The 27,727-nt window shown below is 38.2% G+C and overlaps 1 protein-coding gene across 19 annotated transcripts in view; it reads right to left on the minus strand.

Annotated features, from left to right (window-relative positions):
- TENM3 (teneurin transmembrane protein 3) overlaps positions 1-27,727 on the minus strand; it is a 1,383,253-nt gene that overhangs the window by 110,758 nt on the left and 1,244,768 nt on the right. For all 19 annotated transcript variants that reach the window (XM_072123399.1, XM_072123501.1, XM_072123484.1 and 16 more), the window contains 4 exons: positions 26,118-26,219; positions 25,739-25,933; positions 23,887-24,087; positions 16,206-16,391 (listed from right to left, as the gene is read on the minus strand). In XM_072123399.1, the coding sequence (XP_071979500.1) occupies positions 16,206-16,391; positions 23,887-24,087; positions 25,739-25,933; positions 26,118-26,219 (684 nt within the window). The remainder of the gene's footprint in view (positions 1-16,205; positions 16,392-23,886; positions 24,088-25,738; positions 25,934-26,117; positions 26,220-27,727) is intronic.

A 27,727-nucleotide genomic window follows, 5' to 3' on the forward strand; every position in this document is an offset into this window, starting at 1 on the left:
TAGAAGAAAGGAGGCCATGGGCAACAAAAATAAGACTATTACCACAGTCACGGTGCCTGGATCTATGAGTAAGTGTCCCCGGTTTCTCATCTTTGATTTTTATGGTAGATTTCCTTTACGTTAGGCAGTTATCCCCATCTTTATTTTACTATAAAGTCCTCTCTTTGTATCGAACATTCGTAAAACAGACACATATCCCCCTTTTTATTAAATATTGCTTGTGGAAAGTTTTTGGAAACTTGGTTGTGGTGCCTTGGGTTGAAATTCACTATGATGTCCTAACACCCTTAGAATACATCAACCAGCTCAAATATACTCACCTTACTATAAGGTGTTTAATATTTATTACAAAAATGATCTTATAAAATAAATTAACTTTTACTTTTATTAAAATTGATTAGCATTAAAAGCAGAAATATTTTTTAGCAACGTTATCGCTAAAACAAATATCATGGATAACCAGAGAAATGGTTAAGTCTATCAGGCGGATGTCTTGAGGGTGTGAAGAGCCTATACTTGGCATACAACATTGTTATTCTAAGCGTCCTTCGCAGGGCATATAATATGTCAGAAAACGCTAGTCTCCTATTATACGTTCTGATCGCGGCCTCCTCTAATGACTGCTATTAGCATCCCATTAAAGAGGCACCTAGGTATCATCCTTAGATTATTCATGCACTAGATTCGCTAGATATGATAAAATGAGACTAGTCTCTGAATAAGTATATTAAGACCATTTATTCCAATCAGCTGCTGTTTTAATCAGCGGGAACAGCATGCCCATTGATTTGATGTTCATTAATTGGTACTCACCGCACTATTTTATTACTGATTATCCTGTCATAATGGATTAGAACACTAAAACAATTTGCATTGCTACATATCTATCACCTTCTATAGAGACGACGTGTGAACAATCCCATAGTATTCCATTTAGAAGGGTTAATATTAAGCCCAGCAGGATCACTAATACACATTTCGCCGGGGTAATTATACCTGTTGGTGCACATTAGATGACTACTTAACTTTTTTTTTCACTACATTTCCAAGTATTTATCAGTATTTTTTCCCTTGCGTTGGCAGTCGTCCATTTTTCTATTATAATACCGGTCCTAATGGTAATGTTAGCCTGCAATCAGAGCAATATGCACACTGCATGTCATTTTTTTTATGTTCGTTGTAATGATGGGAGAGCATTTGAAAGATATTGTTTCATATCCAGGATCTGGACAATCAACGACCAATCAGATAAATTAGAGTATTGTATCGCTTTCTATACTGTAAAACTACTATAATTGTCATTTAGGGAAACTTGTCACATGAAAGAGGCTTCTCAAAATCTTATTGGGAAAAAATTCCTCCAGTTTTGTGACTATTTAATCCGGTAAAATGTAAGACGTTATGATGGAATCTAAATTGACCACATTGTGGGTCTGTCCGCATTCACTAAACAACAATTCTGGCACTGATTCTATTTTCAGGGTTCTAGTCTTATTTCAATGAAAGTACCACACAGACGTTCACAACCTCATCTCATTAAAGGGGTTGTCCACTTTGAACACATTCCAGAAAATAATATTGATATTGTTTGTACAATGAAAAGTTATACAGTTTTCCAATATGCTTTCAGTATCAATTCTTTAATGTTTTCTAGATCTCTGCTTGCTGTCTTAGAGGCTTCATTGTTTACTTCAAGTAGATAAATACTGGTCCATGGTCATGTGATGTCACACATGCTCCTGGCTCGTTATAACACACAGTGTAATCAAAGCTGTGTGATGCTAATGAGTCGTGCACCTGTGTGACATCACATGGCCCTGGACCAGTGGAACATGGACAAGAAGTGAACAATGAAGCTTCCTGTTGCATGACAGCAAGCAGAGATCCAGAAAATTGTTAGGAATTGAGGAATTGAAAGTATATTGGGAAATTTGAAAATCTTTCCGTTACACAAACAATATTAATTATTTGCTGGAATGTGCTGAAAGTGGACAACCCCTTTAAGAATCTGAGAATCTACTTGTCAAATTTGCTCCTATCTCATTTCATTCTCAATTTTCAACATTTGTCTTTCATTAGGGTTTGTATTAGTCAATTAGGGTTAGAGTTAACACTAATGTTACCCTCAAATTTGTATAAATTAATAAACAAGAAATGACGTTTTATTAAAAATCTGTTTGAGAGGACTGGAGGTGGTTATATACCATTTCCCAGAATAATTGGGAAAACCTTTAAAAAATTCTGCAATAATACTTCAGTTAATCAGATCTTGAATGATTTGCTCACCTGTAAGCCTCATAAACTATATTATATCAGTGACCCTTGAAAAACAGCTCTGAGTAGGACATGCTACGTGTGAAGAGCGGATGGTACATTGACAATTTTTACTGTAGGAAATATTTGCCTTAAAGGAAACCTACCACTTGAAGTGGCAGGTGTAAGAAAGACATACCGAGCACCAGCTCAGGGTGAGCTGGTGCCGGAGCTTATTTTTGTTAGTGTTTTAAACCGCTGTATCGTGGTTTAACGATACTTTATAGCCGAAGCTGCTTCGGCGCAGGGAGGTAAGCGCTCAGCGCTTACCATGCGCGCGGCTCTCCTTCACTTCCTATGTAGCCGCGCGCACGGTCGCGCACATGGTAAGCGCCGAGTGCGTACCTCCCTGCGCCGAAGCAGCTTCGGCTATAAAGTTTAAAAAGTGTTTTAAACCGCGATACAGCGGTTTAAAACACTAACAAAAATAAGCTCCGGCACCAGCTCACCCTGAGCTGGTGCTCGGTATGCCCTTCTTATACCTGCCACTTCAAGTGGTAGGTTTCCTGTAAGATGGTTGTTACCATCAAGATTCCAATAGTGTTACAGAGAAGACATTTTCTCAACGCCTAAGATAAATGGTGTGATAGATTGTACCAGTACAATAGACATACTGTACAAATATTCTGACACCACAGCAGCTTATCTGTGTTCTGTTGGGTCCTTACTTGAACATCGTACACCTGGTCCATCCGTTTACTACTTCGAAGGGCATTTACTGGGGTAATAACTGTCCCACGATTACACAGATCCGGCATGACCCCTATAACAAGCTCATTTCAGGGCAGTTCTGACATTTATAAAGTTGGTGATGATGTAATAACCCCTTTACTCCATAAAGTGCATCTCCTATATCTATATCTATATAAAAATGTATCTCTTATATCTCTTGCGCTTCCAATGTCCATGTGATGAAATAGATTGGGACACTAGAAATACAAGTTATTTTACTTAATGTGTCCTTTCTCATGAGTTCACCAGTGAATTCCCTTTAACTTCCTTCTAAATTGTATTCAACGTTCTGACTATATTGGAAAAAAAAAAAATGTTTATTTCTATATTTTACATGCCCTTTTATGCTCTCATAAACTTGTATTACCTCATAGGTGTTGTAGTACAACTTAAAACTGGAATGAAAAAGTAATGGAAAAAAGTGCATCTGTCTACAAAACCTGAACTTCACCATGCTAATTCTTCAATTATTTCAACTCATGATGAACCCGAGCTGGAATAAGATCCAGGCACTGTTTTACCATTTTTGGAAGCGAGCAGGATACATGGGATGAATTTTATGGACTGTGCAAACTTAAAACTTTACAGGTGTCCTGGTTTTTATTTCAATGTAACGGATGCCAAATTCCTCACGCCGTCTGGTATTTAGAAGGTTTTACAACAAATAACATGTATGCAGATAGATTTATGTATACTGTGTTATATATAAACTGTGTATATACTGTATATTTACATACATACTCAGAATAAAAATACTTCCAATGGTAACAATCAGAAAGGATGCAAGGATAATAAAGAATAATGGAATTCAAAACCCATAGTGCATGGTGTTTGCATCTATTGTGTTGCTCTTTTCCCTTAAATTTTGTCTCTCTCATATATATATATATATATATATATATATATATATATATATATATACTTATGGGATTGTTAAATAATGTCACCCACATCATAAGTAACGAATGTGAGAGGGAAACTGTAGTTTTTTTTGACATACTCTTGTAGAAGATTACTCTTCTCTCTAATGATAATACATGCACACTTGGTGCAACACGGGTACAGTATAATGTGGTCAGAAGGAAATTCTGGTGGACAACCATTATTGGGATTGTATGCCCCAACTCAGGGCACATTTACATGAACGAAATGGGGACCCATATCCGGCTGCACCATTTGCGGCCACTTATCGGCCCCCATTGATGTCTACAGTGCCCCGGTCACTGTGCAGTCAGCACACATGGTCTTACCACACCATTACCATGCACGGCGAAATATAGGAAATGTTAAATGCTCTATGGAGAGGGGAGAGGTGAGCAGCGTTCATCCCTTCTCTTTTACAGCATGCTGACGTTTGCCAGCCTGGCCTATGGCCGGACGTACACACATTCGTGTGAATGAACCCTTAAAGGGCCTTTTACATAGGTTTCTTTCTTCACTACGGATCTGTACAGTAACGAGTGTCCTGATCAGTTCGCCTAATTTGCCAATGCTTGTTTATCAGATGATCATATCTTTTATTCAGCCATAAATGTCTTCAAAAATAAGCCAAATTGCCCCATTTAATTAGGGGAGCAGTCTCTTCCAAAATGACCCCTTAGGGCCATCAGCAAATCAGGGACATTTCAGTGTTCTATTTGATTACAGTTTTTTGGGAAAGCAGGAATTCTAAGCATCCTATGTCTCTGCACTGTGCTCAATCTGTGCAATAGGACACTGCATAGTCCAGCATTCACAGACTGACCATAGCAGTGTAAATCTGCCCCTTTACTAAATATATTACTCTATATATAATGACTTATGGCATTGGCCAACCATCTTATGTTACTGGTATCATCTGAAATAACAGATGTAAAAGGGAAAACATAGCTGCTTCATTTCAACATGCCCAGTACCGGGTGGAATATTACCCTTCTCTCTCTAATGAGCCGAGTGACCTCTTATTAAGTCATATGGGCTTTCTATTAGCCCATGTACAAGGACCCATAGGCTCCTGGGCTTAAATGTAACTGCAGCTTCTATATAGTAACAACCGTGTAATTACTAGCTGCGGACACGTGTGTGTATACAGAGACGGATACAAAGGATATTATCTGCATCATTGAATTTCATTTTATATTTATGACATAGTCAGTTCTTAACAACTAATCGAGGCCGAACATGACAGCGGAAAATCTCCTGTCATGGGCCCCTTCCTCCAATCCCAGACATACATGATGCAAGATGCAATGAGTTTCTTATATTACAGAACCTTTTATATTTACAAATCACTTGCACAAATTCAATGCACATTTCATTACCGTTACATGCAAACACTTTTCACAAACGTGACACTTTAACAGCTAAATCCTCTGGGAAAAATCACACGGCATGACAGTCCTGAAAGCTGCTCGGAGGTTTCTGAATAATAGGGCTGAAAAAATGAGCAATGTCACTGTTATTTTCTTACTAGTCATAATGTCTAATTATACCTCCACGTACTCTGCTGCATTATAACATTAGTAGCTGCGCTCCGAAATTTCACATTCTGTTCCTCTGCGGATATAATCCTGTGGCTTTTTTCCCAGCAATTACCAATGACTCAATGAGTGCATTAGGTGCACAGTCACTAAGGAGACATATAAGATGAAGTGTAATATACACAGAACAACAGACTCAAGAAGAGTCGGAAGGGAAGGGAGATCTCGGCATGGGAATGCTAGGCCGCGTATGTGGTTGGAATGTATCAGGGCTCAAGAGAAATTTCCCAGTGTGGAGAAACACACGAGGAAGCACATATTGTGTTGTAAGCATGTCTTGGGACTCCTGCTCTGACAAAACCTGCCTCAAAGCCATTATCAGCTAAAAACATTCTGTGCTGTCTGGTGATGCTCTGTTATCCCAGATGTTATGCTGAAATAATACCACATGCAGCAGGTAGGTAACAAGGAAACATAAAGAAACACAAAAGAATCCTCGTTGCTAGACTACAGGATATGTGCCCGGGGAAGCACCAGGACACCCACTGCCAACCATGAATATATCCAACAGTCTCTCATAATGGCGAATATTCCCTTATGAAGGACAATGAAGCACAAACTATGACTTGGTTTCACAGACAATGCCATGAAACTGATAGCCAAAGAAAATCTATCAGATGATTTCTGCTTCCCTATCTTAAAGGCAGGCGCATAACTACAGTGGTAGCACCATTATATACATATTATGCACACTTTATACAGCATAATATGTATATAACTTATAGGTAATGTATATGTGCGTGTATCTGTGATATGTATATGCTGTATATGTATATGGTATATGGCGTGTGTGTATATATGTACTGTGAATATGCTCTGTATGTGTGCATATGTGTTTAAGAGTGTATAAATGTGTGTGTATGAATTAAGAACTGTATGTTTATGTATACAGGTATGTAAATGTGTGTAATATGTATATTTTTAAGTGGGAAGGGGGGCCCCATTCAGAAGTCTGCTATGGGGCCCTGCCTCTCCTAGTTACACCCCTGCTTAAAGGATATTACAAGGCGGATATAACCACGCCTCAATGCCTTTGTAGAGAACCTGTCATCAGGAAGGTCATTTAAGAATATGACAGGTTCCAATTGCTCCAGGTATGTTGATTTTAAAAATGCCTTTGTTGAGCATCTGAAAAATTCTACTGATCTTGAAATAGTTTCTTCAACACTATCTGGCTCCCTGCTAGCAGTATGTGGCAAGTCCTGAGGGGGGCAGAGATTTTTTTCTTGGCGGTGAGTTGACAAAAGCGCGGGAAGGTAGCACTGGAGAGGCTGAGGGAGCGGAAAGGCGAAGATTGAGGAGGCGGGAGGAGGCATTGATGAGAAGATGACTGGTGCCATTTGAGCAACTGCCCAAATCAGTGGAATTAATCAGATGCATGACAAAGGCATTTTTAAAATCAACATTGAAACCTGTCATCATATAAAAATGACCTTCTTGAAAATAGGTTCCCCTTAAATAAAATAAAAAAAGCACAGCACCCCGAATTTTACGATTATTTGATTGCTTCTACTTCTATGCAAGTGTCTTTTAAGCAACTAACATCTTGGGAAAAAAATCCAGTCTTTAGGCACCCGTTCATTTGGGTGCCTAAAGACTTGTGGTCGCATGGGGCGGACCTGGTATAAAGTAACTGAAGGAACTGGGCTCGTCAACAGTCCTTATTCTACAACTAAATATATATTTTGTACTAGATCCAAGGAACATAAGAAATCCTATAGTATACAAGTAATTTAGAGTCTGAGATTCTGTTCACTTGGGTCATATACACTATAAATTTCTGTCCTTATTTGCTGTAACACTATTGTAGACTTTGCTAGAGATTAGAGCTTAAAACTTCAGAGGTTTTGTATGTGGTAATAAAGACATTGGATAGATTTGGTCATTACACCATGACTAGATAGAAGTTTTCTGACTGTTTGTGAACCACAATTCCCAGTGAACTCTGTTATCTGCAGAAAGGCTCTTCTCAGGTTGTTAAATTCCTTCCCACATCCGACATAAATATAACCCTTGTTCTAGAACTAAAAATAAAAAAGGAGAGCTCATGACCATGGTTCTTACTCTCAGCCCAGAGCTTCCGAATGATGTGGCACCATTATGGATTGGTGACACAGATCACTATAAGATGCATTCCTCTCTCAACCTTAACAAACCACCAGAGATTGGTGAAGATGGTTTGAGTGGTGAAGCAAGACCTTTATTATGAAAGCAGAGCAATAACCAGTGGCATATTAGCATGCTTCAATGCATCTGCACTTATTTATTTTTTAATGAGGACTTTTTCCCGGTGTTGTGTGCCGGGGAGATGTGCACTGACAGCAAAGCCTGATGACAAAGGATAAGAAAGAGTCTCTGCGGAACGTGAAAAGATTAACTTTATAAGTTAGGCCACATTAGATGAAACCTCTCCACCCCTTGATATCGTTCCCAGTGCCTGTGAGTGCTTCTCTTCCGCATAATCTGAGAACTGTAGGCAGGAGGGTGTATGAGTAATTTGCCTTCCTGATTTCACGAGGGATCAGATTAACCCTTCTTAACGCTTAAAATGTTCAGCCAAACAATAACGTATCTGTGATACACAAGTAAGCAAACTACAATTCAGATGCATATCTACTATCTGAGATGAATTTATTATGTAGGTTTTAGTTGTAGGTTTCTCTCTGTCAAGGGCATATAAATCTCTCTATACATCATCTATCATCTATTCAATGCTTTTGTCAGTCAGGGAACTTCCATGCATTCTGTTGTCTATGGTTTACAACAAAATTCTCATAATATAATAGGTTTAAGGGTTTTTCGGTCAAAATAATGGCTTTTAAAAAGAATTTAGGCAATTTTTGCTTTAAAGCCCAAAATAGTTTTCAAGCATTATTGATCGGGTTGTGGTTAGGGAGCATAAAAGTTTTATGGAAGCTTCATTTCTAGCTATAAGAACCTGTTTGAGTCACCACTAGGGACCACAACAGAATTTATTTTCTTTTTGTTCATCTTGATCAACAAGAAATGCAAGAAACAAGATGAACATATATTAATGTACATAGTGGTAGACATGAGGATGTCCTTTTGAGCACTTTAAGCTGCAGTTATACCAAGTGCCTTATGATGTCTACACAATGATACTACAGATAAATCGAGCTCTCCAGAGTGTATAGATAGAGAGCCAAGTGCTAGAGATGTGATGTGAAGAGCAAAAAACTGAAAACGTTACCTATTTCCAAAAGGGGAAAGGATACTTGACAATCACTTAATCCATAAGTCACAAGTCATGTGAAAGGTCAAGAATATGAGTTAACACCTCACTATATATTATAGCTAACTGCCTGTGCCCTGGTGTCTAAACTTCTCCATGCAGCCACCACTGCTATATGTTAAGATTGGATATCATAAAAGAAGTCAACAGCCATTATGGACCCTTGATAGGTCCTAGTGAACCACAAACACATGTTTAAAGTGGACACACTGCAACAAATGGTCTCATAATTAAAACCGATTAAGGTCGAAACACGTTGGTTGTACTTTTCTTGTTCCTGCTGTCACTGTGCTGTATGGTGAATATACAATAAAAGTATATTTGCCATTTTAAACCATTGTAGTGCTGGATGATTGCTTTTATCCACCTGATCCTGCTGATATAGTTGGTGGGGATTCCCACTTTTGATTAGGTTTTGCAAACCCCACCACTTTTTGTTGTAGAACATGCCCAAATTTCCCTCAAGAAATATTGGCCAAATTTTAGAGATTTGAAAAGTATGCATGAATACAGTCCCTGGATCCAAGTTGATCTGGGTTTTTTGTTTGCAAAAATATTTACCCTCTACGCCAGGGGTCTCCAATCACCAGGCCTCAGCCCAAGACTGGAACATGAAGAGAGATGAGTCTTTATTATTTTTATGTGGCTTCTACTGTGGACATTGCTGTGGGCATTAAATGGGGAGCACTGCTGGGGCATTTCATTAATGGGGGAGCACTGCTAGGAAAATTGTGTTGGAGAGGCTCAACTGGGACATTTAATTGGGTGGGGGCTCTGCTGAGGGCATTTCATTGGGTGGTTAGCTCTGCAGGGTATATTTCATTGGGTGAGGGGGTTCTGCTTGGGACATTTAATTGGGTGGGGGCTCTGCTAGGGACATTTCATTGGGTGGAGGGAGAACTGCTGGGGATGTTTCATTGGGGGAGCACTGCTGGGGACTTTTCATTGGGGGGAGCACTACTGGGGACAATGCATTGGGGGGCTCTGCTGTGGACGTTTCAGGGAAAAGTCCAAAGACAATATAGGTGTGTGGGGGTTGCTATAGAAAAAGGGGTATTGTAATGTCCCCTTTTCTGTAGCCATCTTCTTAACAAGCCATGAAAAGAGGGCTATGGTAAAAGAGAACCTATAGAGGGGGTGCAGGAAATGGGACATTATATGGGTTGGGGTTAGATATGGAGTATTTGTGGGGCACACAATTTTTTTTTCGAATGACCATGGTAAGAGGGTTGCCCGACCCCTGGAAAAAAGTTTTAGGTGCAGCTGGTCCCCAGATCCAAAAAGGTTGAGGAACACTGCTTCATGGAGATACTTTGGGTTAGCCACCAGTGACTGAACCTCCTGATATCTCGCTTCATATATCTCTTGTGTATCCGTAACATGGCAGCTTTTAGAAAATAAATAAAAGCTGTGAAAAAGTTACACCTTTTCCCACATTCATACATGTGAATATTGTCAAAAAACTTTCGGAGTGCAGTGGATGGATCAATGCATTTTGCATCGAGTCGAAGAACATTGCATTAGCAGAAGGGATTGGAACCTGCAAACGACATGCTAATTAAAAGCACTGAGCAGCTATCTGCATTTATTTCAACCAGCTAAGAATTTATTTATTTATTTTTTATTGTTCATTACTCCACAGGGGATTAATTAATGAATGCTTAATGATATTAGTCCACAATTAGATCACTTATGCTTAACCACATGGTTTCTATGCATACACATATAAATAGAAATTTTGGGCAGATAGATAATTGTTCAACACTGTAGCAATTAAACAGCTGTAGCCTGTCTCATGTGTTAAGTGATGGAGCTGCGGGCAAGTGGCAGAGCAGATGGCCGGATACACCCATCCCAATGTTAAAAACTCGATTTTTTGGTCTTATTATTATAAAAAGAGAAGTGTTGACAAATCAAAACATGGCAGCTTTGGCTCAATGCAAATGAAGACATTTGCAATTTAGATATATTTCTCTTATCTTCTTCATGTATTAAAAGGCAGAGTTAAAATATGTTGACGCAACGTGATTGTGTATTTTTCTAGAACGCTGCAGACCTCAAGCATAATTATTTGCTAATGTCATACTATGAGGAGACACAGCTGAGAAAGAATCCCAGCGAATGGAAAAACATAAAATATACGTAGGATTAAATATGTTCCTGGGATTTACATATGAAGGATTTTATAAACAAGGGGAAATGGTCATGGCCTTATATCAGCCTTTTAGAAGCTGCTGCTCCTTCTGTGGTACAAATAGTCAGTAATATGGGTAAGGACTGGGTAATCCTACAATCCTCTTGTCGCTGGCTTAGGACTCCTCTGTCAATAGACAGACTAATAAATGCTGGTTACAGTCAGCCATTATAGTGTGGGAAACCCGCAGTCCCTTGGTTACATACAAAATAGGTTCTGTAGGTTTGTTGAATTTATATGTAAGTCGGAACTGGTATATTTACTAAATGTAACACCAGACACAGTATTTTTTGGTTCCAGTGACAAATGGAAAATTTTGGGTTCACAAAAATGAACAATAAAGCTTCATTACAGACAGCTTACAGCTGATCATTGCAGCCCTGTACTAAAGTTAAGTAAATTATGAGCATCTAGTTTTCAACTAGGGGTTATCTGTAAGTCGGATGTTCTTAAGTCGGGTACTACCGGTAAAGTCAGTCGGTCTTACCTGCAGGTACATGGCTATATGAGCTAATGCTTCACTATAGGCATATGGCTGTCCTTTTATACATACAACAATGCCAAGTATTTTGGGGGAGGGCTGGGTATTGTGTCCATAAAACAGTGCCACATAAGTGCCAATATTATGGTTGTCTACAGTGTACTTCATTTTGTTATGTTGTGTTTTTTTAAGTTGTTTAACAAAAATTGCAGTAAAATGGAGATTTGCAAAAAAAAAAAGCAAATAACTTGAATACTACCCGCTGGCTCACTTTGACAATAGCTACTGCCAATAGTGGTAATACATGTACAGGCAGTCCCCGGGTTACATACAAGATAGGGTCTGGAGGTTTGTTCTTAAGTTGAATTTGTATGTAAGTCGAAACTGTATATTTTATAATGGAAGTTTTATACAATTTTTTTTCTTTTGCCCCAGTGACAATTGGAGTTTCAAAATTTTTGGTGTAATTGGACCAAAAATTATCAATAAAGCTTCATTACAGACACCTCACAGCTGATCATTGCAGTCTGGGACTATAGTAAAGCATCCAGAGAGCTTCACCAGAGGTCACATGGGGCAGAGGGGTCCGTCTGTAACTATGGGTTGTCTGTAAGTCGGGTGTCCTTAAGTAGGGGACCGCCTGTAGTTTATTTCTATATATAAGAGCAGGATTGTAATGCTCTACCAACTATACATGGTTTTCGTTCTCAGCAGAGGCCGCTGAATTCATTTGTGAACCATCTTGATGACTTTTAAGTGGATCTGTTATCGGACAGCACAATATGGGCATCTTTGTGTTATGGATAATATACGGTAAATGATCCAAATATATATAAAAAACAAAGCTATGAGTGTTTTTAAGAAGAGGGCTCTATTTCCGCTCCATGACTACCTGTACCACTCAGTGGTAGATGACTATTGAGAAGGAACAGTCATCCTCCTTCAACTGCTAGAAAACAGAGTCTTCTAGCGGAAAAAATAGGTCATCTTCTGGCATATCTCTGGGGTCCAGTATAGGTTTGGAGCAGGATGATTCTCTGGGGGTCTGACACTATAATATGCTGTCCTTATGTAGGATATATAAGGTGAGATGTACTCAGCTTGTGGGATATACTTAAGCTGAGAAGTACTCTTTAAATACCAAAAATATGAAAATAAAATCTATTCACAATATTCCTGAACACACCCTGGAGATAAGATTTGCTTCACAACTCTATAGTATAGAAACCAGAGGAGTCTGTAAATGATTGTGAATTTTCACAAGGTTGTGAAGTAATTCCCTATCTGCGTGAATTTCATTTTCAGATAATGAAACTTCCAGAATAATAGACAATGGGGATATAATCGGTTGACTCCGGGGTTGTATGGACTACTTATACTTGAACAAAAGCATAACATCTTAGCGTTCAATAATGATATCATCTCCCAGTAAATCAAAGATAGACAATTCATGTATGTAGAAAATATCTGCTCTTTTCTGGTATAAAGGTATAACAATTCCCCCCTAGGCCACATTTCCATTTCAATTGACAAAATGTATATGAAAATCAATGGAGCTCAACAAACAAAAAAATAACAATCGAAAGCCGGTTCCTGTTAAAAGATCCTTCTAGTCTTTGGGTGATACACTGACAACTGGGTGTTTCCTGTTGGGGGTGTGTCCTTAAACACCTTTGGATTGTTCAATCTGTGGTGGCAGATATAGACTATTATAGGGTCACCCCCCTTTGACAAGAGAAAATGGCCAGATATAAACTTTTATTTACAAAAGTTATGTTGAAAGGTTATATATTATCAGCTCTGCAACATCTCTATATTGGTAATAATCACATCACTGATGTTATGAATATGGTCTGAAATTCATATTTAATAGATTCAATTCCTAATTCCATTCATTGAGTTTGTGCATTTATACAACCTCTTTACATGTCTTCCGACATATGGCAATAAGCACTATTCACTGCAAACACCACGTCAAAGGAAAATTAGGAAAATCCCTAAAGTGTTACAAAATCTGGAGAACGCAGGCAAGAGGCATCTCACCTGCCACATAATTCTGTCCCCCAAGGCTTGAATAATACATTCCAGATTATATTTTACCGCTGCCTTATTAACCATTATGTTGCCGCTGAGAGACTAGGTAAGCCTTATGTTTTGCTGATACTATTCTAGTCAATTACTTAAAGGCATAGAAATAAACTGGATTTACGCCCAGGTTGCACGCATCATTTTCATAATGTGAAATTGAAAATATGTTCATATACTGCAACATACAGTGGGGGAGATATATCAAGAAGACCAAGAATGTAAGAATGTGCTTAGTTGCCCATGGCAACCATTCACCACTCCCCTGTAAAATATTCACGAGCACTGGTAAAATAAAAACTTTTCTCCCCAAAACAGTACCAATCGGCATTCTTCTGTTGTAGCAGCAAAAGTCAACAATGTAGAGAGTCAATAATGTAAAGAGGCAGGATGTCAATTTATGCGCTGGTTCAACCTTTTGCCCTAAAGGAATTGTCCAAGTTAAGCCATTCAAGCACATAATTGATATGGTTTGTATAATGAAAAGTTATAAAATTATCCAATATACTTTCTGTATATATTATTAATGGTTTTCTAGATCTCTGCTTGATCTCATGCAACAGGAAGCTTCATTTTTTACTTGTAGATAAAGACTGGTCCATGGTCATGTGAGGTCACACAGGTGCACGGCTCATTATAACACAGAGTGTAATCAAATCTGTGGGATGTGAACAGGGCATGCTCCTATGTGACATCACATGGGCATGGACTGGTGTTTATGTACAGGTAGTAGACAAGGAAGCTTCACATAACATAACATCTTATCGTTCAATAATGATATCATCTCCCAGTAAATCAAAGATAGACAATTCATGTATGTAGAAAATATCTGCTCTTTTCTGGTATAAAGGTATAACAATTCCCCCCTAGGCCACATTTCCATTTCAATTGACAAAATGTATATGAAAATCAATGGAGCTCAACAAACAAAAAAATTACAATCGAAAGCCAGTTCCTGTTAAAAGATCCTTCTAGTCTTTGGGTGATACACTAACAACTGGGTGTTTCCTGTTGGGGGTGTGTAGACAAGGAAGCTTCCTGTTGAAGGACCGCAAGCAGAGATCTAGAAAACCATGAAGATTTGATAAAATATATTGGAAAATTTAATAGCTTTTCATTGCACAAACAATATTGATTTTTTTTTTGCTGTAATGTGCTTGTAGAGTACAACCCCTTTAAAAGGAGTTGTCTACTTTTAGCAAATAATTGTGTAATTCTACAATTTACATCCAAAATGCTACTTTTTCTCATCCAACAATCCAATAGTAAATAATCAGCTTCCACTAAATCCTGCGATGGTTGCTGTTTGTTTCCATCTTCATAGGATGGTTTTATTATTTGCCATCTACCAGCACTCAATGCACATCACCGGTGGGGGTAAAGTGAGAGATAATAGTGCTGTAGGCAAGCCCCAATATAACCTCAGGCACCCACAACAGAGATCTGTGACTGAAGACATTCATGACATGGCAACAAAGCGTGGATGGAGTACAAAGTCACATCGACTACAATGTTTAACAAGTAGTAAACTAAGTAAATACACAATCACCAATGCAGAGAGGAAGAAAACTTATGTGACCGTGTTTGTCTAGGCAATGAGAATTCTCAGACAAACAGATAACTATAAACTGCAAAAAACAATAATACATGTCCTTGGGCATGTGCTATCCGTTGACTTACAGATATATGTACTTTTATGAGCTCTCCCCAAGTTCTTGGTTACCAAAGCCCCATTTGTGAGCCAATTGCCCAAACCATGAAACTCACAGCAGGTCCTATCCTGGTTTGTGGTTCAGCCAGTCTTTACTTCCGTCATCGGCATGTGAGAAGCCCTTTCATGCCGATAACACACGGCCACAAACAGCAGACCCTGGATTCATGTATTGCTACCCTGTACTACTGGAATACATTCTTGGAAAAAGACTGCAGCACCAATCTGCACATTTGGGTGATGTTTTGCAGCTGGAATCCATCTAATATTCTCAGGTATGGCCTCATCCCCTTATGCGTCAGATCACAATGGATGGCCTACCATGCCTGGCATTTATCGCTCTGCTGCAAATTCATAGGCGTCGCTGACTGACGGTTGGGTCACATGACCCACCATCAACTGCCATATTTAGTTTCCAAAAGGTGAAAGCAAGATCTCCAGGAAATTAAAGCAAGTCATCTCCCCGATTATACAGAATCTTGTCATGGTCCTTTTGATTCTCTTTTGGAGGGTATTTAATACATTTTTACAGGAACTTATTTTTCAAAATGGAACTACAATAGTGGGGTTACAGTGGTTAGTGCCTTCATAAACATTGGTAACCAATACCTTAATAAATCAAACCAAAAAAGTTACACCTCTGTGACTATATAAAAGAAGAAAATTCTTCTCCACACCAGTCCATGAACTGCACTATATTTTGAGTTACTCGTACTTGATTTCCTCAACGTATCATGGAGACTAACTAGTCCATCATGGTAACTTGTACAAGAGGTTCTTAGTGGGAGCTATGGGAGTTGTACATAAAATTATCAGGTTATTGCTCTAACAAAGAGTGATGTAATATCACACGATGATCATAACTATGTATGATAGACATAGTAACTGAAATGGCCCCAAGCAATCCCATAACTTACCAATGGTGCAGTGTTCTCCATTCCAGCCTTGGTTACATTCACACTTCCCATCCTTGCACGTGCCATGTTCCAAGCAACGAGGATGACAAGCTCTTTGGCTGCAGGAAGGTCCTGTCCATCCATCTTCACATCGGCAAGATCCACCCATGCAAACTCCATGAGAGCCACAGTCAACCGGACAGATTTCTACAACAAGAACAATGATAGAAAATATAATGTTTTTTTTTTTTTTTAAAACAACAAGAACACAGAAGATGTGTAAACCTTGAAAACACTGTTCAGAGGGCAGGCAACTTTTCAAATGGTCTTTTAAGAGGCATGTTTGATTCCGCTAGGTTTACAAAGCTTTGTACATGGGTTTATTGATGGGTAAAGAACTGTGATAAAAGACATGAGTGCCTAATACAAAGCAGGGCCAAAAGGGATATGGAAGCTTTGAAATGGTCTATTATTCATATGGCAGCCCTATGTTCATTTAGATCAATGGGTTCTATGCGGAACTGTACCTTTGAATTGATTTGTTTTGCAGGTAAACCTTTACCCCACACTTTAATAAGGATTGTGACTTCAAGTAATTTATCGCAATAACATGCTTGCAAAGTTAAAGCTTACAAAGCCCATGCTTATATAATTACAGCTCATGGGTAGATCCTGTCACCAACACAGATGAATGGAGGAGACCTCTGCATCATTACTGTTTAATAAACTGGTAAGTAAAGGTTAACCTTTTACTCCCAGGGAACGCTCTCTATAGCCTTGGTCACACGTAAGTCAGTTTAAATAATATATACAGAGAATCTGTACAAATGCTCATTAAGTGTGACATATGATGCAGCACACTAAAAATACTCATCTGCCGGGTAACTGGACTATGCACTTTGATACCCAGGTTATATCATATGTATAAATCGTTAGAATTGCTCTACTGACAACCAAACCAGTTACTCCGTGCTCCAGTTATTGTAAATACTGATACATTATTATATGTCTGTTGTTTTGACCAAATATCACAGAAAAAATAATTGGCTTAAGCTGTTCTCTTTGTCAACATTGATGCCATCTCTTGGGATTGATCTGCAATGTTTGTCAATCGAGGTTCAAGCCAATGAACATAATGAAGCAGAAATGTGGCACTTACACTTGCAATTCATGATGGGTCGTGCACTCAATACTAGGCACAGGCCTAGTGCACCCTGTAATGCATGTGATTACAATGAAAGGTGCATGTTTTTGCCATCTCGCCAGTGTGGTGATGATTGAAATGGATTCTAGAGGTTGGATCTCACCACTAGTAAACATTGATGACCAATATTAAGGATTGTCCATTGATGATAAAATCCAGGTCAACCTTTTTAAGGCTTGTCCTTATTAGCATCTTTGTGCTTTTTTAATAAACTGTCCTAACTCTGTGTACAGTTCTAGAGGCCAAATATCATAAAAAAGCAATGGAAAGATGTATCAATTTGGCTATGCTAAAAAACTGGAGTGATTTGCACCTTACATGCTGTGCAGAACATTTACTGAAGGTTTCAGACCATTTTTAGTCTGTTTTCCAACTCCTCTAAAAAAAGGGTGTGTTCTTTGTAAACGGTGGCCACTCCAGAAAATATACTGTATGCCAGGAAATTCAGACGGTACACCAGAAAATGTTATATTATGGTGCAATAAACTAGACCCACTAATTGGAGGTGCAAGGAACAACTCACCAGTCTCATACAGTACCGGTTTAATCATCCAGCGTCAGACCCAGTGATAACTCTGGCACTGCAGAGAATTGTCTTCTTCTACTCTGCACTGGTCTAAAGATTGATGCATTAATACATCTCCGTGATAAATATGGCCAGGGGGAGGGGGCCTTTTATTCCTCAGTGTTGGTACAAATCCCCTTTACTGTCTCCAGCCTCTTCACAAATAGCCAAAACTAGAATTGTCAAAATGCATAGGAGCCTCACAGGATACTTTCCTCCATTTTGTTTGACAGCAGACAAGGTGTCATAAAAACCCCAGACCAATATGTTGGTTATGGACAATTAGGGAGTTATGGTCCATCTCTGCCCAAGGCCAGATACATTTTTGGCATTATTATAGCCAGTGGGGTGTATAGATATGACTAAAGAGGTTCTAACATTCTGGGACACAGAGACCTAAATATCTCTGAATAAGATCATTGCAAATGGGTGAGGTTTGGTATCAATGTGATCCAGGGATTCAACCGGATCCAATGAGACCAGAACCCTGATCATATGCCCTTCCAATTGAGAAGCTAGAACTCCTCCAAGGTTCTGGACCTGATACCAGGTATGAGGGTCTCTAAAACTCTCCTGTGGATGTGCAGGGGTGTGTCTGCTCCTATTATAATAAGAGCACTCCTGGGGCCCAGGGTCTTTTGGGAAACCATTTACCATCACTAATTGCAGGAAGGATCATTAAAGGGGTATTCTCGCCTGGGTATTCACATTCAGTTTGATAAATCTGCCATATATAAACATTTCTTCAATTAGATGTTATTAAAAAAAATATTCCTGTGTGAAGATAATTTCTCATAAATGTAGTCATTTTGTCCCTTAGAAACGAGATGGCTTCCTTGGATACGGCCACGTCTGCTGGAGGGATTGCACAAAGAAACAAATTGTTTTTGTATATGAAATATCCGGGATTTACTATATGTCCCGCAGCCGTCCTGTGGTAATGATTTCTGAATCCAGGAGGTCAGACAAGACTCAATAGCTCATGTCTGGCCACCGCTGCCAGAGTGTGACGTGGTCGTAACTGAGGAAGCTATCTCTTTTCTAAGGGACAGAATGACTACATTTATGAGAAATTATCTTCACACAGGAACATTTTTTTTAATAACATCCAATTGAAGAAATGTTTATAAATGGAAGATTAGTGAAACTGAATGTGAATGCCCAGGCGAGAATACCCCTTTAAGTGTGGCCATCCATTTCCATTAAAAAAACATTGGGGGGTTTATCAATTTGTCTACACCAGAATAATGGGATTATTTCCACCTGAAGTGGTTCGCGTCACATTTATTTAGGGTTTTAGACCATGTTCAGGCAATCTTCCGAGTTGTACAAAAACGGTTTGCAAAAAGGGGATGTGGCCTAGATTGTATGCCAGAAAATTCTGTTTGTGGACCACAAAATTTGTTGGAAACTAGACCTACTAATAGCTGGTTTAAAGTAGATTCCATAGTCGTAAAGTACTCAAGCTAAATCATTCAGCATGATTCAGCTGGCGCATAATATGACTGTTTAATTGTCTGTAAGTAAGACCAGTTCATAAATCTACCCCGCTAGCTACTCATTTTATGCTCAAAACATACTAAAAGTTTTAAAATAACTCACGGCAATTCCCACAGGAAAGCCTTTGCAAAATACTGGATATTTTTGTAATGGTGGAGTAAAGGGCAATCTGTACCTCAATTTTCAGGACAGAAATTCAACAGCAAAGTAGTAGTATAAGTGATAATTTTTACACATTTTCCAACCTACTGTATTTATGGTCATCACACTTATTGTGTTATATCAGTAAACGCTATACAAGAACCTCTTAGTTTGGATAACAATGACTATTTATGCGGTCTAACTACTTTATTAGTGAATGACAATTCACAACGGTCTTTGATGTTAAAAGCGTATATAAATAATAACTGCGTGCGCTAGAGATGAAAACGTTTTTTCTAATCTCGAGGGATGGCCCTTGTGTCACTGGTGCTGTCCTGAGGAAGGAAAGCTCCTTGGAGATTTATCAGAGAAGACTTTGAAAATATTTTATTAAAATAATCACATACAACCTTTTCAACTTGGATCTAGACTATTCAAGGTGAGATATTCTGCCCATATTTATGAGCCTCTTATATATGACCCAATACTTTAACTTCCTCATTCTAACTTGTGTTAGTGTAAAGTGTAAAAATTATTGAGTTTGTTCCTATTGTCCATATACTACACCCTTACACAATGGGGAATTTATTAAGAATGGAAATGTACCTAAACTGCCTTTTTTGGGACCTTTTGAAAAATTTGGGATGTATGTATATAACCTGATATAAAACAGTCAGTACATTTTTTTGTGATCTTAAATTCTGCAAATAGATTTTGTTCATGTTAATGTGCTCTCCATAGCTCTAAATCATCTGATACTATCTACATTTTTCTACATTGTAAGTATCATAATATCATTGTCATCTGCCTTACATGACAACGAAACATTTGGGTGATGTGGGACGTTACAGTTATTACAGTTCAATATTGTTCCAATAGAAATAGGCTAATTAACATGGAAAAGGAGTAGAATTTGCACCATCATACTTTTTACCTAATCTTACATAATCGTAACCCCATCCATCATCCCATTTCTGTCACTTTCCCATCACCATTAATTTATACTGGGAGCTCCAGGGTGACAATATATTGAAGGTACCTGTATAAATTTAACAGAAACCAGGCACAAGAGCCAACAAAAGTACAATGTGATAACAAACTGACAAGAATCTTGATAGAAGAAAGGGTCTTGCTTAGCAGAGCTTGTGGTCTGTAGAGGATTAACCTTCCCTGGGATTATTGAAATGGTCGAGGTGAGAAGTTTTGCAGGAAGGCATCATGAGATGGAAAGGTTGCACATGGCATGTATATAATACTACGAGAACTGAAAAATATTACCATCTTTTTTTTTTACTATTTGATGTCATAATTTGATTACATTTCATGCAGTTGAAGGAGGCTGGCAGGTAAATCAATACAATGTGGTCACTTATACTATTAAGTGAGCCTGAAGAGCGTTTCACATGTTTGGCAGATTCTTTAAAAAACATAAAATGGGCCTCATCAATACAAACGTACAATGTTAATTTTATCCCAAACCTTTTTTTATGACATCTTAAATAAATCCAGTTATAATAATATACATTTACATTTTGTATTCTTGGTTACCATGCAGCATAGGTGATTCATACAGTGAATAGGTGATAAATGGATGATCAATGGGGTTAGATTACGTTGACAAGAACAAGGATCATTGAGTCCCCTGTGTGAATGGAGTGGAGGTGATCAAGCCTAACCAGCACTCCAACTCCATACTTCTCTGCTAATGCCACAAGGTAAATGAAGTGAGACACGGTTAGATTGGATTAAATGGGGCAAATCTAACATAATAAGGTCAATTTATATAAAAGAAGTAGTTCAAAAACCCATTACAAAGGATCTTCTAGGACTATTCTACCTAATACTATATTTGGCTAGTGAGTGCTGTGCCCTGAGCAGCAGTGTCCTGTGTACGTGTGGTATTTACTGAAATTATATTTTATGTGGTGGCATTACTGGTCAAGATCAACAGTGAATGAGTTAAGATCTGTTCTGATTTTTTTTATTTACACTGACTGGTTACTATGACACATTTCTTGTAAACTGGAACTGTTTGCATCGTTGGAGTATTTGTTTCTATGCTATGAAAATTGACATTTGTGGGATTTGTAGTAAGCAAATGGGCAACCAGAGCAATCACCAGCAGATATCAGTTTTTCATTGTTTGTGTGTTTGGAAAACTATCAGGTAGCAGTGGCAATAGAAGACTTCCCAAAAGGGCCAACAAGTGCTAAGCATCTCTGGGAACTCCTTCAAGACTGTTAGAAGACCATTTTAGGTGGCAACCTCTTGAAGCTCATCAAGAGAATGCCAAGAGGGTGCAAAACAGTAATCAAAGCAAAAGGTGGCTAAATTAAAGAACCTAGAATATAAGAAATATTTTCAGTTGTTTCATACTTTTTTGTTAAGTATATAATTCCACAAGTGTTAATTCATAGTTTTGATGCCTTCAGTGTAAATCTACCAATTTTATAGTCATGAAAATACAGAAAACTTTTGAATTGAAAGGTCTGTCCAAACTTTTGGTCTAAACTGTACATTACCCCACTAAATGGTCCCACTAATGGTCCCACTAAATGGACCCACCATAACATCATGCACAAATTCCTATGTGAAATATATGGCAATCAAATAATCACATAAGTAAGGGTTACTTAGATTAACTAGACTACACTCTAATAACCAATAAACTGTTGTCAAACATTAAATTCCTTCCGCCAAAACCAAACTGGATGAAACAGGATGGACAAGATGAAGTAAAAGATAAAATAAAGAATATTATCCTTATATAAAAGAGATCTCCAACCCTTTTGTTTTCTCTCTAAATCATTTCTATCAGTTTCTTATTAAGAGACCTGAGATGGTTTGATTAACTTCAAAGCTCCAGAATATCAACTTGAAGGTGGGAGAGAGGGGTTTATTTCACCAGTCCCTTTTTTGTTCCATCTAATCAATTTTTCATTAGGGTGAAGGTGTTTATCAGCTTTTAGCACACAAGCTTTGAACAGGATGCGTCAATCTTTGTAATGAACTTATTAATTAGAGCTAATTTAATTCAAGTGGAATTGAAGGTCTAATTAATGGAATGACTGCTTATGAAGATAGAGGAAAGCTGTGTTGATCTCCAACCTAAACACTGCAAGGAAAAGGTTTTCTTTCCCTCCAGCAATGGAACAAACCGATTCACTATGCTTAGATTTATTACATCATGATTACAGATGTCTGAAGGTCACCTCCCGCTTTTAAGATTATGTGCTCCTCAAAGGTTATACTTAAAAAGAAAATATACAATCTGTTTTAAGGCAGCATTAGTTGTCTCAATAAATGCAGCCATAAAACATCAGTTCAACGTGAGGAAGCGACAAGACTTGTTTACTTTCAATGAATGCTCAATCCATATATAATTTCTGTAGTGTAGTCTTGACTGGGGGTCATTTTTATGGTCAACTCTTATACCATTTCTTTTTACTGAACACACAAAAGTCAAATGAGTACAAGTCCTGGATCTTGAACCCATGATGGCTCTTCATACATCATGTGAAACTGTAGCTTGATAGTACAGTTTTTGATAGTTTCTGTAATAATTGATAATTGCCATCTAAGGTCCCCATCAAGTACTATGTATACCCAGCGTCAGTCCAATATCCTCAATCATGAATTGAAGTTGTACTTGGATGCGATATATGAATTTATTTGTTAAATCACACTGAACACACTCCACATTGTGTCAGAAAGAGTTGCAAATGGAAAAACTATAAACCATACAAATGTATTTAAAGAAAGAGATTTACACGTTATTGATACTAACAGTTTCTATGGAGGCATCTCTCTAATTACACATATGAGGTGTCTCTTCTGGTCTACTTGTTTAAATGGAGAGGTAGTGACACATGCCGCTGTCATAACCACTCCCATATTAGTGGTTGGGAGTGGCATAGGTTATGACGAAGGGGCCATGGCGATCATAAGGACTGCATGAAACTGTCCTATGGAAGGCAGTAGGACCTGGGACACCATAGGAAGTCTCAAGTCCTTATGCCTTTATGCCTTGATGGTCCCGGCTTCTTAACATAAACTTTCTGGGTCAAGTAACATGTAGATAATCCCAATTAGGGTCTTCTTCTTAGCTTGGTAAAATTTGTGTTAGTGGCTAACCCTTTGCCCTTTGGCATGGTAGTCACTGCTAGTATAAAATTTGCTACCGTCATGACTTCATCTTAAAACTTCAGTGGCTGATAGCCTGTGGGTAAAGTAGATAATTTTGTCTTCATGTAACTGAGAAATGAAAGGAAAAGAAATGATACCATTCTTACCGGTTGAGCAGTCAGGTCCTGTCCAGTTGGCATCACAAGTGCAGCTTCCAGACTCTTGAATATATGTTCCATGACCGGAACACTGGTCGGGACACATAGATTTGAGGATTTCACAGTTGGTACCACCCCATCCTTGGTTGCAATGGCATTCACCATGTATACAAACCCCATTATTCGAACAAAATGAATCCAAGCAATCAGCTATGAAAAGAAAGAATGATTACTTTCAGTATATTACACATTCCTTTACTACTATTGACTATACTCATGTTACTTTCAGGGTCATAAATGGAAACTATGTAAAGGCTTTTGCCATGAATATCTGCAGTCACACATAATTTAGAATAACTAGCTACATCAAGAACCTCCTCCGTATAAAAAGCACTGAGGGTAGAAGAAAACCATAGTCTTGGCACTGACCAAGAGGCAATGTGACCGTTTTAGCAGACAATGGCTGTTTTAATGTATCAGTTGAACACTCTATATCTTCCTGGACTGCCATTAATGTGCTCTGGATGATGAGACTTAATTCAGCAATTTGACTCAATAAAACGTTACACTTGTAGGGTCAATGGTCTGAAAATTTAATTCCGGGGACTTAATTGCATTCCTTTGCACATGCAAATCAATAAAAACAATTTGATCACAGAAAGAAAATGGTGGCTTCCTCTAGAAGATGCTAAGACAAAATGGTCCGTGCACTATATAACAACATCACAGATTTCCTAATTATATCTCATGTTTCATTTCAGTTTAGGTTCTTAAAGGAGGAAAAAACTTTTTATTTATAATTTAACATATACAGAGTGTAAAGGATACATTATTTGACACATTTTATGTGCACTACGTAATGCACCATCTATAAATTTCAATTAATTTTTTATATTGGACATGTATTAATGCCACAATTTACTTAAGGTAATTCCCTACAGAATGACCTCTACAAAGGTTTCAAAAGCTTTTCTACAAGCATCAATGGACCTTTCCAGTCTATTGTCCATGCTGTAAAGCAAATCTGTAAATGCCCTGAACAGCAGTTTAGACTACATGGATGCCTCCATGACTGTGTGCCAAAAATAGACCAATACCAAAGTTGATTATGATTAGTGATGAGTGAACCCGCAACAAAATTTTCCTAGAACCAGGACTTCCGCCAGAAGTTCAGGTTCAGCATTCAGGCTCACCAGGTACAGGTCAACCAACGTTTCACACCCACCGGGTTCAGTGCTCTCACTGATTTGGTGTTAACTCTTGAAATGCCTCCAGCAAAGCAATGATCCGAGGGAAAATGGCAATGATCCAAGGGAACAGTGACAGCATTTAAAGGGTCAGCAGTGTGTTTGCGGTTTGTTCAGGTTCATGTATATGAACCAAACTTTAGTTCAAGGTTCTTGACAATTCAGTTTGCTCAGCACTAATTATTACTTATTCCCTCAAATTTTATTTAGAAATTTGTAAAATTGGGAAAACAGATAATAATGCCATTTAGAACACTGGAGAGCAATATCAGACTCAGATAGTAGACGATCCACCCTTATGACTCTTTACCAATGTATTAGTGCTTATTACTGATGAAATTCATTAGCCGAAGAATCTATATAGAATCTAATAGACAGCTTCAAGATGAGATGGCAGCTGCAGAGTATGTCTTGAAAATGTTGGGTTAATCTATAAAGTGCTACAAATTATGATGGTGCTATAAAAATAAAGATTATTATTAATATTAATATTGTAATTAAAGAGGTATGGTACAAAAAGGAATAGTGATGGTTATCCAATAACTATAGCTGTATAATCTGATCTTCCTGCAATTGTTCTACATGACTACTTCCAAAATACCAGTTGCACGTACCTTCCTCACAGTTCTCCCCCTTATAACCTGCATTGCAAGCACAAGATCCCATGATGCATATTCCATGGCCACCGCATAGAGGATCCACACACTGGGTACTGGGCACATCACATTCGGTTCCTTTCCAGCCGCTATAACAGAGGCAGCGTCCCTTGGAGTACTGACCATTTCCACTACACAATACAGGACAGGCTGCTGTGAAATATAACATGACAATAGAAGAATTAGGACACTAAGCAATAGTCATGCTTACAAAATCCAAAAACAACATAGGAGAAAGCAAAGGAATATGTCAGACAATTACTGCTGGAATAAGTGATGCCTTGTGTTGCCACATCTTAGCTGCATTTGTTTAACAAAAGAAAACTAATTTGTGTACCTCTCGAACAATCGGGGCCTAGGAATCCAGGAAAACAATGACACGTTCCCGATACACACTCTCCGTTTCCATGACAATTTCTAGGACATTCCACAACGGACTCTGCAATAGAAAATTCGGTGAGACTATTTGTGCAAGTCTTTAAGTGGAAGATCTGCTAAGCAGTTGCAATCCAGAACCCCGTCCCCCGTGCCATACCCCCACCCGCAACACACATGTTCCCTCATGTTTTGATTCATAATTGTTACACATTTTTTACGCAGTTAAATAAAAAAGGATGGACTTACTTAGTAATTTGAGGAAAGCAAATATTGACTTATTCCCTATAATATCACGCTGTGCTGGATGGAATTAGAAGTTCCAATTTGCTATGACAAGAATGTCCGGAAAGCAGAGCGTTTTTAATGCAGGTTGACTAATTTAAAATGACATTCTAGTTCGCTGCCTCTGCTGATAGTTATACAATAATTAGCCGAGACATAAAGGCACGTCAGTCATTGGGTTCGGTAGTCAGTGAACTTGGCCCTCAGACTCGATATAAAACAACAGAGAAGCGGAAGCTAAAAATGATTTTTGATATCTTATCATACGGTGTGAACTGCTGTCTCACCTTTTCTTGGCTGTTAGCGTGGATAATTTTACACATGAAGCTGTAGAAATTATTTTACCTTTCAACTTATGGTATGGCTAGACATCTAGGACAACTCTACCTTAAAGACATAGTGAATTAATCTACATAGAATGTTTATGATAATAAACATCCTGAAATAATTGTGCCTGTGGGAGTGGTCACACTGGGGCAGGAGGAAATAGTTTACAGCCATATCTTGATGGTCAATCATTACAGTATAAAAGACTAGAAACAGGGTTTAACAATCTATAGCTGGACAAATATATTATATATTTTTTCTTGGCAGATCCTGACAATTACAATGGGAATGGTAAACCAAATAATCCATATGAAGGCTCACAAAAGTTCCCCGAATAGCAAATGTCGGAAGAGATAAAGATTAGGCAGCAAATTAACTGCCCATGAATGCCTCCGCCAACCTTGTGTGTAGGGTTATCAGGAGAGATGGTGTTTGCCCTTTTAATGGAATTTGTCCAATGCCCCATCTTTCTTACAAAAAATCTTTTTAAAATAAACCTGTCGCATTGTAGATGTTCTACGTGGAATTTTTCAAGTATAGATCATATTATTTAGTAGTTTTGAGATAAATGATGCAGCATATCCAAGTTAGAGTCTCATTGAATGTCAGCTATATACAGCCAGCCCAATGGATCACAGATGGTTCACAAATTACGTAAAAAAAATGAAAGTTATACCGAGCCTATACTTTTTCAACAAAGCTATTAAACAATCTGTGCAGCTCTTCTTGCTCTATAACATGTTTCCCACCATGTTTATTATGACAAATTCCACTTTACAGTGTGAAGTAAAATTATTACAGCCCTGCATATATAACACACCAGCAGTTGACATTTCTGGCATGGAACATTACTTTCCATTATGGAATGCTATATAAATTATTACATAACATCATCATATACATTTTCCTATGATATAGATAAACACTGAGGCAAGAAACTAAAATACTGGGAAAACTTAC

This window comes from Engystomops pustulosus, chromosome 1, assembly GCF_040894005.1.
Source record: "Engystomops pustulosus chromosome 1, aEngPut4.maternal, whole genome shotgun sequence".
NCBI lineage: Eukaryota > Metazoa > Chordata > Amphibia > Anura > Leptodactylidae > Engystomops > Engystomops pustulosus.